The 15274-nt window shown below is 42.7% G+C and overlaps 1 protein-coding gene across 8 annotated transcripts in view; it reads right to left on the bottom strand.

The window, feature by feature from the left end:
* PITPNM2 (phosphatidylinositol transfer protein membrane associated 2) overlaps positions 1-15274 on the bottom strand; it is a 1082174-nt gene that overhangs the window by 102740 nt on the left and 964160 nt on the right. For 5 of the 8 annotated variants that reach the window (XM_085633970.1, XM_085633975.1, XM_085633972.1 and 2 more), the window contains 3 exons: positions 14082-14257; positions 8551-8721; positions 4905-5054 (listed from right to left, as the gene is read on the bottom strand). In XM_085633970.1, the coding sequence (XP_085490096.1) occupies positions 4905-5054; positions 8551-8721; positions 14082-14257 (497 nt within the window). The remainder of the gene's footprint in view (positions 1-4904; positions 5055-8550; positions 8722-14081; positions 14258-15274) is intronic. The other 3 variants (XM_085633974.1, XM_085633977.1, XM_085633978.1) reach the window with 1 other exon arrangement.

The raw sequence follows: 15274 nt of genomic DNA, 5'->3' as shown, positions 1-15274 counted from the left end.
TTGCAAAGTGAGCGATCACCATCAGAAGCAAGTAGAGTGAGTACTGATGGTTTAACAAGTTATGTACCAGAACAGAAAGCAGCTGTAACAGCATACAGAGGTCCTTTTCAACTGTCCTGTCCTTTCACTTGCCTCTCACTCTGGAGAATATTGAGCTCACAGAGCTTCAACATTCTACCAAAGAAGGAACAAAGTAAGGCAACTCAGAGAGGCCAACTAGAGGACACAACAGAAGTATGTATGAACATCTGTACAGTACGAGAGACCTAGAAAGAGTACACAAGAGTAAAAAAAAAACATGATGTGTGTGTGGGGGGGAGGGGTAGGGGGGAATAAAAGATGTATTTGTCAACTTAGGAAGCCATATTCCATTGGCAGAACATGAGGCCCTTGCTTCACAGTAAAATGCCCTCCAGTTTTCAACTTCTGTCATCTGGCACTTAGGTTATGTTTAAAAAAAATTACATATGTTTTCAATAATTCTTCACACAGTTCAAAAGAACTGACACTTTGAAGTAAAGTCAACAAAATCCGTCGTAGAAAGACGCCTCATGCTGCAGATACAAATAAGGCAATTTTACTGAGGAACATTTAATTTTTTGACTTTTCTTACTGCAGAAAACACATGCAGTGCATGTGACACTGCGGGAAGAACCAATTTTCAGCATCAGGTTTCACAACAGCTCTGAAGATAAGGCACATTACGACAGACTGGTTTGCATGTAGGTGTATGGTCTTTTGCTAATGTAGATGAATGTTCATACAGAGTGGGGAAGGAAAAGGGGTTTGGGGACACTGTTGGGACATATTCAGTATATTTTCTCAATTCTTACAATCTGAGAGCATATTGCAAGTTCACAAGATGACTTCACAAGAATTTCTTCACTATTTAAAGCAGGGGCAGATACAGTATCCATACTTTCCCGAACGCTAAATAATAAAATGAGGAAAGAAGGCATGATTTAGTGTTTGGCAGACAGGGTACTCCATCGCAAATGGTACTCCAAACTCTTTGCCCACCCACGTCATTTACAGACGGGGCAACAATAAGCTTTCTATTAATATGTGCCCTTGTGGCTCTGTCGATGGAAAGCTTGCTCTGACAGGGTTGAAACTATCAGAGGAAGGGCATAACACTGCCCGCCCTATTTAGGGTTGAAAGTGGAATGTCCTTTTTACTGAGCCGAAACCTGGCGGAGAGGCAGAGATGGACATAAAAAAAACAAATAATGACCATCACCCTGGGAGAAACCTTCCAGGGTGTAGGGGTCATTAGCTTTTAATTTTTCAGAAACAATGAATTTGTTTATGAAAAACGAAAAAAAGTGTAAAGGTTTGTTAAGAGTTTTGTGTATGGCGATCAAAAAACGACGGAAACTACTCACCAAGCTTTATGTCCCCTGAAGGGAACCATTCAAGGTACAGAGATGACAGCTGAGCAGACGGTCATCTCTAAATTTGGTGGAAATGTCCTCTGCCACCTTGACGGATGGAGTACTGTCTGTCAAAGTTTAAATGATGCCCTGAGTCTTTCTTCGAGACTGAAGGACTAGGTGCATTGTGACCCTGGCTGCTAAAGTACTGAAGAAGGGGTTAGGACATTTAGGTGTGTATATTCAGACAAACCACTATTAGATGAGGTTCTCCAAGGCCCACCATAAATGGTGGTGGTTTGACAGAGTTAAGGAATATCGTTTTTTTCTACTTAAAGTGGTTTACTGTTCGCGCTGTGAAGCATCTAGTTTTATCCATAGAAAGAAGAAATTTTGTCCAGCTGACAACAGAATACTAAGGACAAAAGGGCAGCCAGCACAATTGTAAAAGGAACCGATGTAAGACAAAACAATTTGCTGTAGCACACCGTCTTTGGCTAGCCTCTTGCAAAGACCCAGGGCACAAAGAAAGATTTAGAGGGGAAAGAAATGGGGATTTAAGGCACATAATCCCCACAAAAACCTTTCTAAAGTTGGCCTTTGAAATTTTTATCTCCAATTAAATTGAATGAGCTAGTGTGAGTAGTGATTTTAGAACAATGAATATTGAAAAATGGGATGAATTTGAGGACTCATTTATAGGTATGGCTAAGCACACTGTTTAGTCACAGTACAGTGCAGATTCATAATCTCTCGCAAACACAGCTAAGTGTGTACTCATTTTGTAGGACAACTAAAAGCAACTACCAACAGTACACAGATTGGTAGAGTCAGAATTCTGCTGTAGCAATGGTTCGCCTCCGCCACCATGTGGGCAAATAAGACAAGAATGAGTAGCTTAACATAGTGAATGGGGGTGAGGGAGGCAACTCCTAGGTATCAGGATTCCTGCAACATGAAGCAATGTAGTGGACACCGTTGCAGTTTTAGACAATGTATAGGCGTGCTCTTCCCTTCTTTGGCCGAGATCAGCAATACCGACTGATGGATGGGAACAGAAAAGGGAGGTGGTGCTGTAAAATTAAAAACAGTATGCAGAGATAATCCAAAAGCACATCATGAGGCATACACTTATCAATACTTGAGAATGTAGCAGTGCTTCTTAGTAGACAGTGCAGGCATGCAGTCTAGTAACTGATACACAAGCACAAAAGCAGATCACCAGGTCTACTCAAGCGCAAAGTGGCTGAGGAACAAATGCAAGCAGAATGGACTTGAAAATGTTTGTGTACAGTATGTGGAGAGTAGAGCATGAATGTGCACGGACACAGGCTGGCTGTTATCACTAGCTATATCCATAATCAAATATGCCTATGGTGAGTGACGCGGATTGCAAGAGCCCAATGGAAGAAAAAAAAAGAAAGACATCTTCTGGCATGCATTTGTACACTTCTTGTTTTATAAGGTAAGGGTGTGGGACTAGACTACGACTGTACTAATTTCATCTTATATCCTAAATTTCATCTTCAAAAATATTGCTCTGCTGGAGATAAGAGAAAATCTGCACCCACTGGAACAATATGTTTGTAAACAACATAATTCAATATTCAGAAGGTACTTCTGTATACGATATTCTGAGACACAACAGAGGTCAGTAGACATGTGTATATATATTTTACCTGTGCAGAATCACAACAGTGAAGTTATGGGGCACTCAAGCGTGGTGAGCCCCAAAATCTTGTTGAGGTCTTTCACCTAATGGGGCTCACTACCGATGATGAAATAGAACTAGCTGGGGGTGGGTTCATAATGTGTATGCACGGCTGCTATGCATGCTTCTTCCTACAGACTGATGTCAGTCTTAATTTTCTAGCAGAGGTGGATAACTGGGTTCGCAATGAGGAATCTAAAGGCATGCAATGAGAAATATGAATAGCATGCATGGTGTGGGAATATATCTCAATTTAAATTTACAATGCTATTTAACATAGGAAGGGTACAATGTTATGATGGATGAGAGGAGGTTCTAAGGAATGGACAGTAGGAACAACGAAGGCCGAAGGGGAGGAATGGAAATGGTGAAGGAGGGCTGAAAGGTAAGTTATGTAGTTGGTGAGTAGATAATAAGCAAGAAATAGGAAAGAAGAAAAAGACAAAAGGAAAGAAGGAACAAAAGACAAAAGAAGGAAGAAAAGTAGAGAGGATGGATGGGTTTGGTAAGTAAAGTTGGAAAAAATGAAGGAAGGAGGAGTGGAAACATGGAAGGAAGAAAGAAAGTATAGAGACAAGTGTAGGAAGAAACGAGATGTAGGCAGGTAAATGGAGGTTATTAGAACAGAAAAAAAGGAAGACAGGTAGGAAAGTGTCGAAGAAATGCAGGACAACATTGAAGAAAGGCAAATCACTGTGGAAAGCAAGGGAGTGGAAGGAAAGACGGCTAGTGAGGCAGAAAGGCAGGACAGTGCAAAAGGCAGACAGGACAATGTGAATGCCAGGCAGGACAGTGTGGGTGGCCAGTCATGATCATCTAGAATGCAGTGTGGAGGCAGGCAGGACAGTGGGGAAGTTAGTACACTGTGGAAGAAAGTTCGTACAGTGGAAGGAAGACAGTATAGTGTGGATGGTATGATAGTGCGTGAGAAAGGCAGGACTGTATCAAAAGCTGGCAGTACAGCGTTGAAGGCAGATCGGACAGAGTGAAACCTAGACAAGACAATGTGGATGGAAGGGCAGAGTGATAGAAAGGCGGGCCTTTCTTAAAAGAAGGATGGACAGTGATGAAGGAAGGCAGGGCAGTATGAATGAAAAGCTGGACAGTGTGGACGAGAGGAATGATAATGTAGGAGGCAGTCAGGGCAGTGTAAATCTTAGGGTTGTGTGGGCAAAAGGTAGAAAAGTGTGGGTAGAAGACAAGATAGTGTTGAAGGTAGACTAGAGTGAAAGAACAGTAGGACAGTTTGGATGGACAGTGCTGAAGACAGAATATTGCTGTACAAGAAAGGCAGGAAAGTAAGGAAGGGAGACATAATAACAAGATGGGAAGGAAGATAAAACTAGGAGAAAAGAGATGATGGAAAAAAGTAAGGAAATTATATAATGAGAGCAAAAAAAAGTATACAAAATTAAGGAATTAAAAAGAGACAAAAAAATCACTAAGCGCTACAGGAAAAAATTGAAAATGAGGTTAATGAGCATGTTGGAACTATATTCTTAATAATCTTGCTGCAGGCTTCATGATAGCAGAAATTATATTGCGCTTGTGAGTTCAAACTAATGAGAAAACGTACGCGTGTAAATGCTGAAGTGACTGTATGCATTTGTGTCTGAACACGCAGAAAAGTGAAAACACTGTGCCGCACAAGACTCACAAAGACAGAAATAGGGGAATGGGAAGACAGTGCATGATTCCAATGTCCATGCAAGGTCATGACAAGAAAATTATCAATAACACCACAATGGGAGATTCCAGATCCATGCAAGCAGTGGTCAAGGCACATAAAGCAAGATGAGAGAGAGGCACAGATTACACACACTCAGCAAACGCAGCAGTTCTACTGGAAACATCTTGCCAGTTAAGGACAGGAACAGGGATACTGGTTTCCATGACGCTATCCTGACGCGTGAGAGCAAACAGGGGGCTGCTTTCCATGATGAGGGTAGGGTTGCCTTGGACAGTCTCAACTAGACGTGAGCGGGGAAGGAAACAAAACGACAAAACAACAGACATGTAGCACCACAATGCAACTGACATACATTTATATTTCACCCCCACCCCCACAGCAGTAGGACTAAAATACAAAACACACTTTCATGAAAATAAAAAGCTTTCCATGAGTTTCCAAAAGTTAACGGGGGACCCAACACCTTTTAAAAACAATTTGTGATAAAAAAGTTAATAATGTCTTACAATCTTGTATAATCGATAAAACATGGGGCAAAGGAATGGCTCAGGATGCAAGAAAGTTGCTGCCTTATTTCAGTTAATAAAACAGGTCTCCCAATCCTTTATTAAGATGTCCCTGGCAAAGACCCATATAAGTAATGCACTGGATCACCAATCGAATACATTGTTCTATCAAAAGGTATCACAAATATATCCACCAAGCAAAACAAAGACCTTCATCTCCTAAAACACATAGGGCCTTATTTAGAGTGTCAAAGACGTGATACTCCGTCACAGACGTGGCGTATTTACGGTCTGCTTTATTAGATATAGACTGTGGAAGCCCAAACGTGTTTTTAAAAAGTTGTAGTTCCCCCTTAAACCAATATTTGAATGAAAAAAAATATTCAATGTTTGAAGTGGAACAACATGGCACAGAGAAGCACAGGTTGATGAAACTTTACACAAAACAGTTCAGTATATTCTGGCCTTGACAATTTGCAAATGTATGAGAATATATAAACATGTTGTTAATATTTACAAACACAAGGAGTTAGGAAAATCTTATGTCTAATTCGCTAGCTACAAAGTCACATCCTGAACGAATTTGTCCAGCACGAACCATCACTAATTTTCACATGCTGATTACATATGTCCTTAGGCTCCGCACTACGATCCCTTTGCCAGGCCACACATTTCTATCAATTTCTATGCTGCTATTTTCACCAATGACTTTAGTTCATCTCTAACTGCAGGTTTGTGGGATGACATGAAAATAGAGTGATGCGCTCGAGTGCTGACTGGTAGACACCATCTAGTGGATCAATCCAGCTAAGTAGTCCGGATCTCCTAGATGAATAATCAGAAGATACATGTGCACACCATGGTAGGGAGTCATTCACTGGTTACACTGAAAACCTGAATTAGAGTAGCATCCGGACCATCAATGCATGCTTATAATCTACATGCAGAGGCTAGGGAAGTTTATAAGCACTGTTACTTATTCAGCAGTTTGCACCCTTCTTTTTTGTCAATGATGTTGCATTCCTTCTGATGCGGTTAAAACTCTCCGTTTGTGGCATGTGGTAGGTCTCTGTGGCATTTACTAGCCTTTTTAGAGAGTCACAAAAAACTACCCTTTTACGTGAGTGTCTTGTAACTCAAAACAATAGGAGCCCCTGTAAAAATGTGTAGGAGGCTCCTGAGATTTTATTTCGGCTTGTTGCCTCAAGTTATTCAGAGGTATTGGGCCATAAAGGAGGTCACTATAGGGGAGTGAGACCCCAGACCCTCTGTGGGTACAAGGGAAAATGTACACCTTTGGAAAGTTGCATTTACAGATCGGATTTATTGAAATATCCAAATATAAATGTAAATTGTTTATTCTGCTCTTATGAGAAAACATTCCACCATTAAGATACTAACATAATCCTGCCCGAACTTCGACTGTAGGGTTATCACTAAGCTAGTCACTTTTAAATCAAACTTGAGCACATGTAGTCACATGAGCTAAAATCTACCATTATCAAATCAAACTGTAAAGGAAAGGGTTTACTAGCTTGTGGTGGGAAAAGGCACTGCAATACAAAATGCCTGGTAAGGAATTTTGGACATTTCTCACGAACCCGGGTGCTTTTCGCATGGTGAGCATGCTGTTGCAAGTTAAAGCACGCACAGCTTACAAGTCCGATGACAATGTGTCTCTCTCATGCCTGTCCCAACATCATCCCATTTGTGTCAACTAGGGAATGTCAGCTAAATGCACTACCGGGGGCAGTAGCCGAAGCAAACAGTTGGGATCGGTGTTCATAATGGATGCACTACTGGAAGCACTACAAGTCTTCCTCAATCTGCTATCAGGATCCTTTGCGTAATCAATTTCTTGAACCAGATTGCCCAAGTATTATTCAATGTGAGGAGCTCACAAAAGAGGACAGGCCACGGGAAGCCTTGAAGAACTTTCTACACATGTTTCGCTTCCATAAGTGACAAAGAGCCATGGGGTGTTAATGAATTCCTTGATACAGTGTAAGCGCCCATTCACATTTATACCAAGCAGTTCTTCTGGCATACAAGGACTAACAGCAACAACAGACAGGAAGTGATAACTCCTGGTTGATATGGAAACCTAACATTATTTGAAGCTTAAAGCACAATTAGGTATGGGGGACTGCTTTTGGGAAACATCATGCCTTATTCTGTACTAGACCGTTCCACCAAAGGTGATGCTCATTAGAAAGACAGCTTTTGTAAGATTAAGAATGATAATTCACAGTATACTCTAGGCTCAAGAAGCAATTGCCATTATAGCCAACAGAATATTCAGATCCTGTGAGAATATAGTAGTTATCACCACACGGGAAACAAATTCACACCCTTAATGTAATGTGTCTTGATGACTGGAGTAGACGAAGATAACTAATAAGAACTATCTTTTGTGACAGCCACAAAGTTTATAATGGTGTCAAGCTTTCTGACAATGCAAGTCAAGGGGAAGTGTTACTGGCATAGCAGCATAAATAGGACAACTAAGATGATTTATTATTCTCTCTCTGATGCCAAGATACATAATGTGAGCCATCAAATGTTGTTCTCCCACACAACATTTTATCATATTTAAGCCCTAAAACTCAATACTTTTTCAAGTATGTCCCAGTTTAGGTATAATGTTGATGGATGCACTTCCATTTGTTCCTGGTACCATTTGCATACTGTACAATAATGTGTCCTACTCTACAGACGGCTGATAGAAAAGAATGGTTTTAGACTTGTGCTTGATGATTTTGCTTGCATCTCACCAAGAAGACAGAATAATAAATATTTGTAGTAATGAGTCTTACACTCTTTAGTAAGATATAACTTGACTCTTGCTTGCACCTGCTGGTGTTGCTCGGTAATCAGTGGTTCTACAAAATCCACTAAATTTCCATTTACATGCACCCTTAGTGAATTTATATTTGATCTACTTAATTAGGACCTTTTTACTCCCCTGTAGATCCCAATTCAGATCTTTGAATACCATCTGTTTTTGATTTTTCTATACTTACAGGTGTTGTGGAAGGATTGAGAGAGAGTGGGACAATACTGATGAAAAAGAAACAAAGACTTGAGGAAAGGAAGGCACAATGTTGTCAAAACAGGAGCAATGATTTAATATTATTAAATCATAGTTAACGTGTTTGAAAAACACAACATTTCTGGTGCACTATTTTGGCCATGTGAAAACGTGATGCTTACAAAACTCACCACTGCTGGAGCAGAACTGGAGGAGAGCGTCTTTAACAGATGACTTACCCAAAAGAGCAGAGTTGCCGTCTCCTAACGGGAATCGCTGGTATCGTGGTACGTTAAAAGGGGGCAACAAATGAAACTTCTTTTCCAGCAGCGGTTCCACTCGTGATGCAGAAGGGTCTGCCGGGTGGAACAGATTGTACACCTGCTGGCATGCAGGCCTCAGCTGAAAGACTAGACAGGAAGAAGACGGTTTAGCTAGAAATCAGTCATTAAACAGCATTCATACAGGTAATACAAGACATCACACAGCTTCTAACTTTGATTGACAATGGACAAGGGTATTGCGTGTATTTTGTTACCACAATCTCATTATTAGAATGTCTTTAAAACTGACCAGTGAGAGTGATAAGTTTGTCATCCTTTGCCTACTCCTACACAGCTGTTATTCCCTTAGTCTGACTGCTTCCAGTCTGAGAAACAGCTGAGATGCTTGCTGAGGTCTTCCAGATAGAGCATGGTCATAAACTCAGGTATGTGTGAACATAAACCAACCCTGTAAACCGAACTACGACTGGGGTAATATTGATAAGTAAATGCACCAGAGAGAGTAGGAAGAGATCTACAGTCAGGGCATGGCCTTGCAGAACTCTTGGATCTGCCTCGGTGTCGCAGATGGTCCCAGAAACTCTGGTTGTGCCAGGACAAGTTGCAAGCCCGAGAGCGGGAGTAAAACTGGGAGGCATGACAATGCCCTTGCACCTTCTCAGGAGTACCCGAGTGGCAGGAACGGGGCCGATCCCTGGTTGGATTTCTTATGCTATTTCTTGAATTACTCAAGGATTTGAAGGATGACAACAACAATAGACCTGGGGACCGACTTCCTTACTAATGAGGGGCTTAACCCAGAACACGTGTCTAGAGATAACAGTACTACCAGCATCAACTTTGGTGACAAACTACAGCAACTTTAAAGTAAGCGTCCTGCATTGGGGTGAACTGTACTGGGATGATAGGCAGTGTGCTACCACCCCTCTTAAGTTTATACCATGTCAACTTGATATGTAACATTTTGCCTTACACATTGGTGTGGTTCAGAATTTAGAAGTAAAGTGTCTCAAACAGACGAGAGGTAGCTCTGGATCTAATGGCGCAGAAAGAATAATAATAATAATAATATGAAATTTATAATGCGCTCAGCTTACCCGGGGGCATCCCGGAGCAACAGACCAGAAGGAGAGACTCAGCTAATCACTACTATGGAAACAAGTGGGTCTTAAGAAGTTTCCTGAATGGTAGGATCTTGGGCTCTGAGCGAATCTTGAGGGGCAGAGAGTTCCAAAGAGAGGCCACCTGCACAGAGAAACGCCTGCCCCCAGAACGAGCTCTTCTTACTCTCGCTAACTGCAAAAGGTGTTTTTGGTCCGAGCGCAGCAGACGTGGGGGTTTGTAAGGACGGGCCATGTTAGCAAGGATGGGGGGGCCTTTGCCATGTAAAATTTTGTGTGCTGTACATAGCGCTTTAAATTTCACCCGCTCATTCACGGGGAGCCAGTGAAGCGCTTTGAGGGCCGGAGCAGCAGACTGCCTTCTGGGAACATCCATAAGGACTCTCGCAGCTGCGTTTTGCACCTGTTGGAGGGTTTTGAAGGTCGCTTCAGGAGCACCGAGAAACAGCGCATTCCCATAATCGAGCCTCGATAGAATCAGGCCACGTATCAACAGCTTCCTTGCTGGATCAGGAAGCAGAGGTAGCACCTTTCGGGCTGATCTCAGTAAACCAAAGCAAACCCCTGCGGTCTTCCTGGCATGAGTCCTGAAGGACAGGTCTTCTTCCAACCATACTCCCAAGGACTTGATCTCCTTCATGGGGGATGGTGGGTCACCAAGAGACCGGGGCCAGCAGCTCGCAATAATGGAGGGGCTGGAATTGCCCAGGAGCATCAGCTCGGTTTTACCTCCATTAAGCTTTAGGGCGGAGATAGACATCCAACGATAAACATTGGCAAGGCAGTCGTGTAACACCTCAGGTTGTTCCGCCAGCTGAGTGAGGCCCACCACCAGCTGAGTATCATCAGCGTAACTGACGATCTTCACCCCTGAAGGGGCGACCACTCTTTCAAGTGGAGTCATATATATATTAAATAGGGTAGGGCTCAGCGATGAGCCCTGCGGGACTCCACATTGAAGAGGGATTAGGGCAGATTGCTCTGACCCTTCCCAGACTTGGTAGAAACGGTCAGAAAGAAAAGATCCCAACCATTTCAGGGCCGTGCCTGAGACACCTACCTCTGACAGACGTTGGAGGAGCACCTGATGACTCACGGTGTCAAAGGCAGCACTCAAGTCCAGGAGGATCACTGCCACTGACCCTCCTGTATCTAGAGTGCTCCTTGCCTCCTCCACTACTGCCAGCAAGGCAGTGTCTGTTCCATGGCCGGGGCGGAAACCAGTCTGGGAATCTCCTAGCAGGTGGTTAGACTCAAGATGGTGAGAGAGCTGACGGTTGACCAACTTCTCTGCAATTTTAGAAAATCCAGGCAGAAGTGAAATTGGCCTGAAGTTGGTCAAATTGGATGAATCCAGTCCAGAAAGGAAAAGGAACTGACGTCAGCGCACAGGAGAGGCACTTATATTGGCTCAGTACATCCTTTCTGGGGCAGAATGCCATCAGAGGGAGCAAAACAGAATCACCTACAGGTATGTAGAAGTATTACTCAAATGTTTCTGGATCTGTTCTGACGCCAGGCAATTTCTCGAAAAGTGAGGAATCTGCGGTTAGAAGTCTCTATCAGAATAATGCATGTCGAGATTATAGTGTTGAGATTATGCTTATATACGTGGTGAGGACATCTGTAAACCTTTAACTGGGGCAGCATGAGGAAAAAAGCAGCAGAAATGGGATACCTACTCTATGACTTGTGCTTTGTTCTGCAGTACATTGTACTGGATGGGATAAGAAGACTATCCAGTCTCATGGAAGTGCGTTGTGTGGGACGAACATGTCCAATAGTTGGTATTATCAAATCTGTAAAAATTCCCTTTGACTAATGGTTTTCCCTCATCCACAAGCACTCAAATATCACACTCACCGCACACTTCACTGGTAGCTACTTGCTCACATATAACATTTATATGGCCCCACCAACAGAAGTATACAGTGTCACAAGATCATAAATCATATACAAAAATATATTTAATAAAAACAGGCATGATTTTATAAACAGTTCCAATGTCGGTCTAATGGGAATACATAAAACCAATTAACAACGACTAATATAAAAATTGATACACCACAATAATAATGTTTTCCAACCTTAAAAAAGGGTGGGAGAGAGAAAGAGAACACACAAGACAATACATTTTGCTCTTTGATCATGGGCAAAAAGAGTCCAGACAATTCATTTGAAAAACAAGGAATTTCCTAAAGAGAATGCATATGGGTTCTGATCTCAAGGAATGGCTTGAGACATTCCGTCTTGGGCCTTGAGTTCACAGTGATCAGCCTCTGTGCTTCATCCGCTTGAATGACCATTGATGGATCAAGTTAGCAGCTGATGTGGGAAGATTTCTAGGTTATTACATCCTCTGTAGAGAAATAGGTGTTATGGAGGACATGATGCGTGGGCTTTCGGTATGCTTTGGGTATGGCTGGGTCCTAACTGAGGTGGCATGGTGTGCACAACAATAATGGACTCAGATGCGGCCCGAGTGATTACCAATGGCTGATATTAATTTAAGCATTCCATCCATCACTTTTTTGTATGTTTTATTGAAGGACAATCACACAGAAACATGTATCAAAGGATGCACAGAAATACCAGCACTAGCACCAAGTGATGGTGACACTTAATTACTTTTGAGTTACTGAAATTATAATAAACTGCTTTGACCAGAAAGCAGTGGGGGACATTCGCTGAGATGCAAGCAGTGTGCTTCCTCCTTCCCCCTCAACCCTCGTACTATAATAGGTTTTGGCTTGTCTTTGACACTACCGAACAGGACCAACAATACAAATATGTCATGACCACATCCCAAAGGAGCAGCACAGCTTGAGATTAATTCCTTATGAGCCACATTAGAGACTATACAATGGTTTACCCAAGGATATAACCTCAAGATACACTTTGGACACTGCTGCTCTGAGCAATTTACAGTAGAAATAAGTCATCTGAATCAGCCACAGCAGGTAAGCAAATGAGCCATGACAGGTCCATCTGTTTCTCCATTTTCATAATATTGTGGTATGTGCCTTCCAGATCCTATTGGGGCACTACTCTGTTGAAGGTTGGTAATATCTCAATACGCTACTGATCCTGAGCTCACCTGTGATTTAGTCATGCAGCTTAAGCCCTCGTTTTGAGATCACCTTTATTTTGTAAGAGGTGGAATGCAGATATGTTTCACATTGGCTGCATATCTGAGACCTACGGGAAGGAGAAGGACATAGGAGGGCATGACGAGGGACAGATACTCTCAGAGAAGCTTTGTGTAAGAGACTAAAGGCAAGGCATGGTGAGTCACGAGCTGATCAAGTAGCTGATCCAGAAATAAGCAAAATAAAAAAGAGTTCTGTTAAACAATGAAGCAGGAGGATAAGTAAGTCAGTCGCAATGTTTTGTCTATTCCAGGCTAGCTGGCCCAGGAGGATTTGAGCTTTGACTGACGTGCAGACTATCCCCAGTCTGATAAAATGATTACTAAAAGGAACCATTTCAAACTCAATGTTTATCAAACCTGGCACTGCTTAAGTTATTGCAGAACAGTGTTTGACATAAATAGTAAATATGGGGCCGTATTACAATAAGTGCCCCGGGGGCGCAACTGGCGTTTGCCACCACTTTGTGTGCCCCAGGGCAGTTTGGTATTACCGAAGAGGGCGCAGATGCTTGTGCATCCCCTTCAGTAATACCGATAGCGCTGGCACACTTAAAGTGCCAGCGCTACCATCAGGGGGCATTCCCTTATGAGGGAATTCCTTGCCCTCTGCACCCACACCATATTACTGACGATGGTGCAGAGGCAAAGAAGCTCTCAGGGGGCGCACTCACAGTGTGCCACTTATAGGGGGCGCACTGTGAGTGCGCCCTCTGAGAGCAGCCATCTGGAGGGGGAAAGGTAGCCCCACAGACCCCCCCCCCCCAACATGCCCTTGCTGGGGGGTCAAGTCACAGACTGCACCCGCCTGGAAGCGGATCTCTAATCCTCTTTAAAAGTGCAGGCGGGTTGCAGCCTGCCCGGATGCTTGCAGGTGCTCTGTGTTTTCACATGAATGTGCTGCCCCCAGCGCAGTGTGAGTTTGCGGCTGCCCTGGGGCAGTGTATTCACCATTATGGGGCGCATTGCCATTGTTTGCACACGGCGCACATTTTAAAAGGTGCATCGGGTGCAAACAATGACAATACATAATACGGCTCATGGTCTACCTCACAGCCTTGTCTACAGATAATTTAATATATGCCACCAAGAGGTCAAAGCTGCCTTACAGCAGCACCCTATGTCGGCAAAAAAGGAATTAAATATTAGAAGTTGCTGCCATTGCAAATTCTCTCGTATGATCACATTCTGAATAAGACTATTTGCAGATGACTTACTATCCAAAGCCGGAATCACTGTTTTTCTTAGAGCAAGAACTAGACCCAGGGGTGATCCACACAGGAAGAAATCCGAAATCTCAAATTCAAACTTCCCCACACTTCCTCCATCCAGCATGGTCGAACTGCTGGACCGCCTCGATCCTGGATCGTTTCTCAGCACACTAGAATGTAAACTAAAACAAAACAAACACTTAAAGAGTTAGAATTTGGTTTACAGGGTTGATAAGAAAAGATTTCTGGTTACAACAGGTTTCATCAAGGTTCATTCTATATTTTTTATCAAGAAATCCAGAGTCAAACGTGGTTCATGAGAGGCTGGAGGATTTTTTTGCCAGGATGGAAACTTCACTTTCTCTGATACGAGGAATTCATGTGGATTTGAATCAATTGAACGAATTCAAACACCGAAGGCTATGGCAAGTGACATTTGGGAGTTGGCATCAAAACACAAAATTCTGTTGGCCACCGACCCCAGAGTGTCAACCACAAAAATGGCTGCTTCAACGTGGTACAGAGCCATATACCCAATCAGTTGCTCCAAATCAAGTATTTCTTATAGATTAACTAATCCCCAAGTACTGAGATTGATTTGACAACCGGCAACCACTGGTCCTTTTGGTTATGTTAGACATCACTTAACCTTGCCAGAGACTGGCTAGATGCAGCCAGTGGAGTATGTAAAGGGATGTATGTCATGGCCCAGCCTAAAATCCGAATTAGGGACTACCAAAGCAGATTGTGTCTGGGTGCCGCCTGACAAATTTCTAAATAAATAAAGGACTATATAATCAGTCTGTACATGAGCAGTGTGTGATTAGAGACCAGGGACTGGTGATCACAGTCCGTTGCTTTCATAGGTTTATTAATAAACATTACTCATGGTTTGCTATATAATGCCGTTTACCAACCATTAACGGCTGTTTTGTATCATGGCTGAAGGCCGAATACAGAAAAGGAGCACCCCTTTGTATCATTTAAATGGTAGATAGAGCTTGGGACTTTAAATGTTTTCACTATGCAGCCAATGCACAACCCCATGGAGACATTTTAACAAGTACTACAGTAAGCATAACACACCAGCACCATTAAATATAGACTGGTCCTGGTTGTCAGTAAGGTCACAGGAATGAGGTGCAGACTGTAAGGTACGCAAACATCTGATGAAAGTATATGCCCTGTGCGTAAACTGT

The sequence above is a fragment of the Triturus cristatus genome, chromosome 11 (assembly GCF_964204655.1).
Source record: "Triturus cristatus chromosome 11, aTriCri1.1, whole genome shotgun sequence".
NCBI classification, from domain to species: Eukaryota; Metazoa; Chordata; class Amphibia; order Caudata; family Salamandridae; genus Triturus; species Triturus cristatus.
The sequence above is the reverse complement of the archived record's forward strand: the minus strand, read 5'-3'. Positions and strand labels throughout refer to the sequence as shown.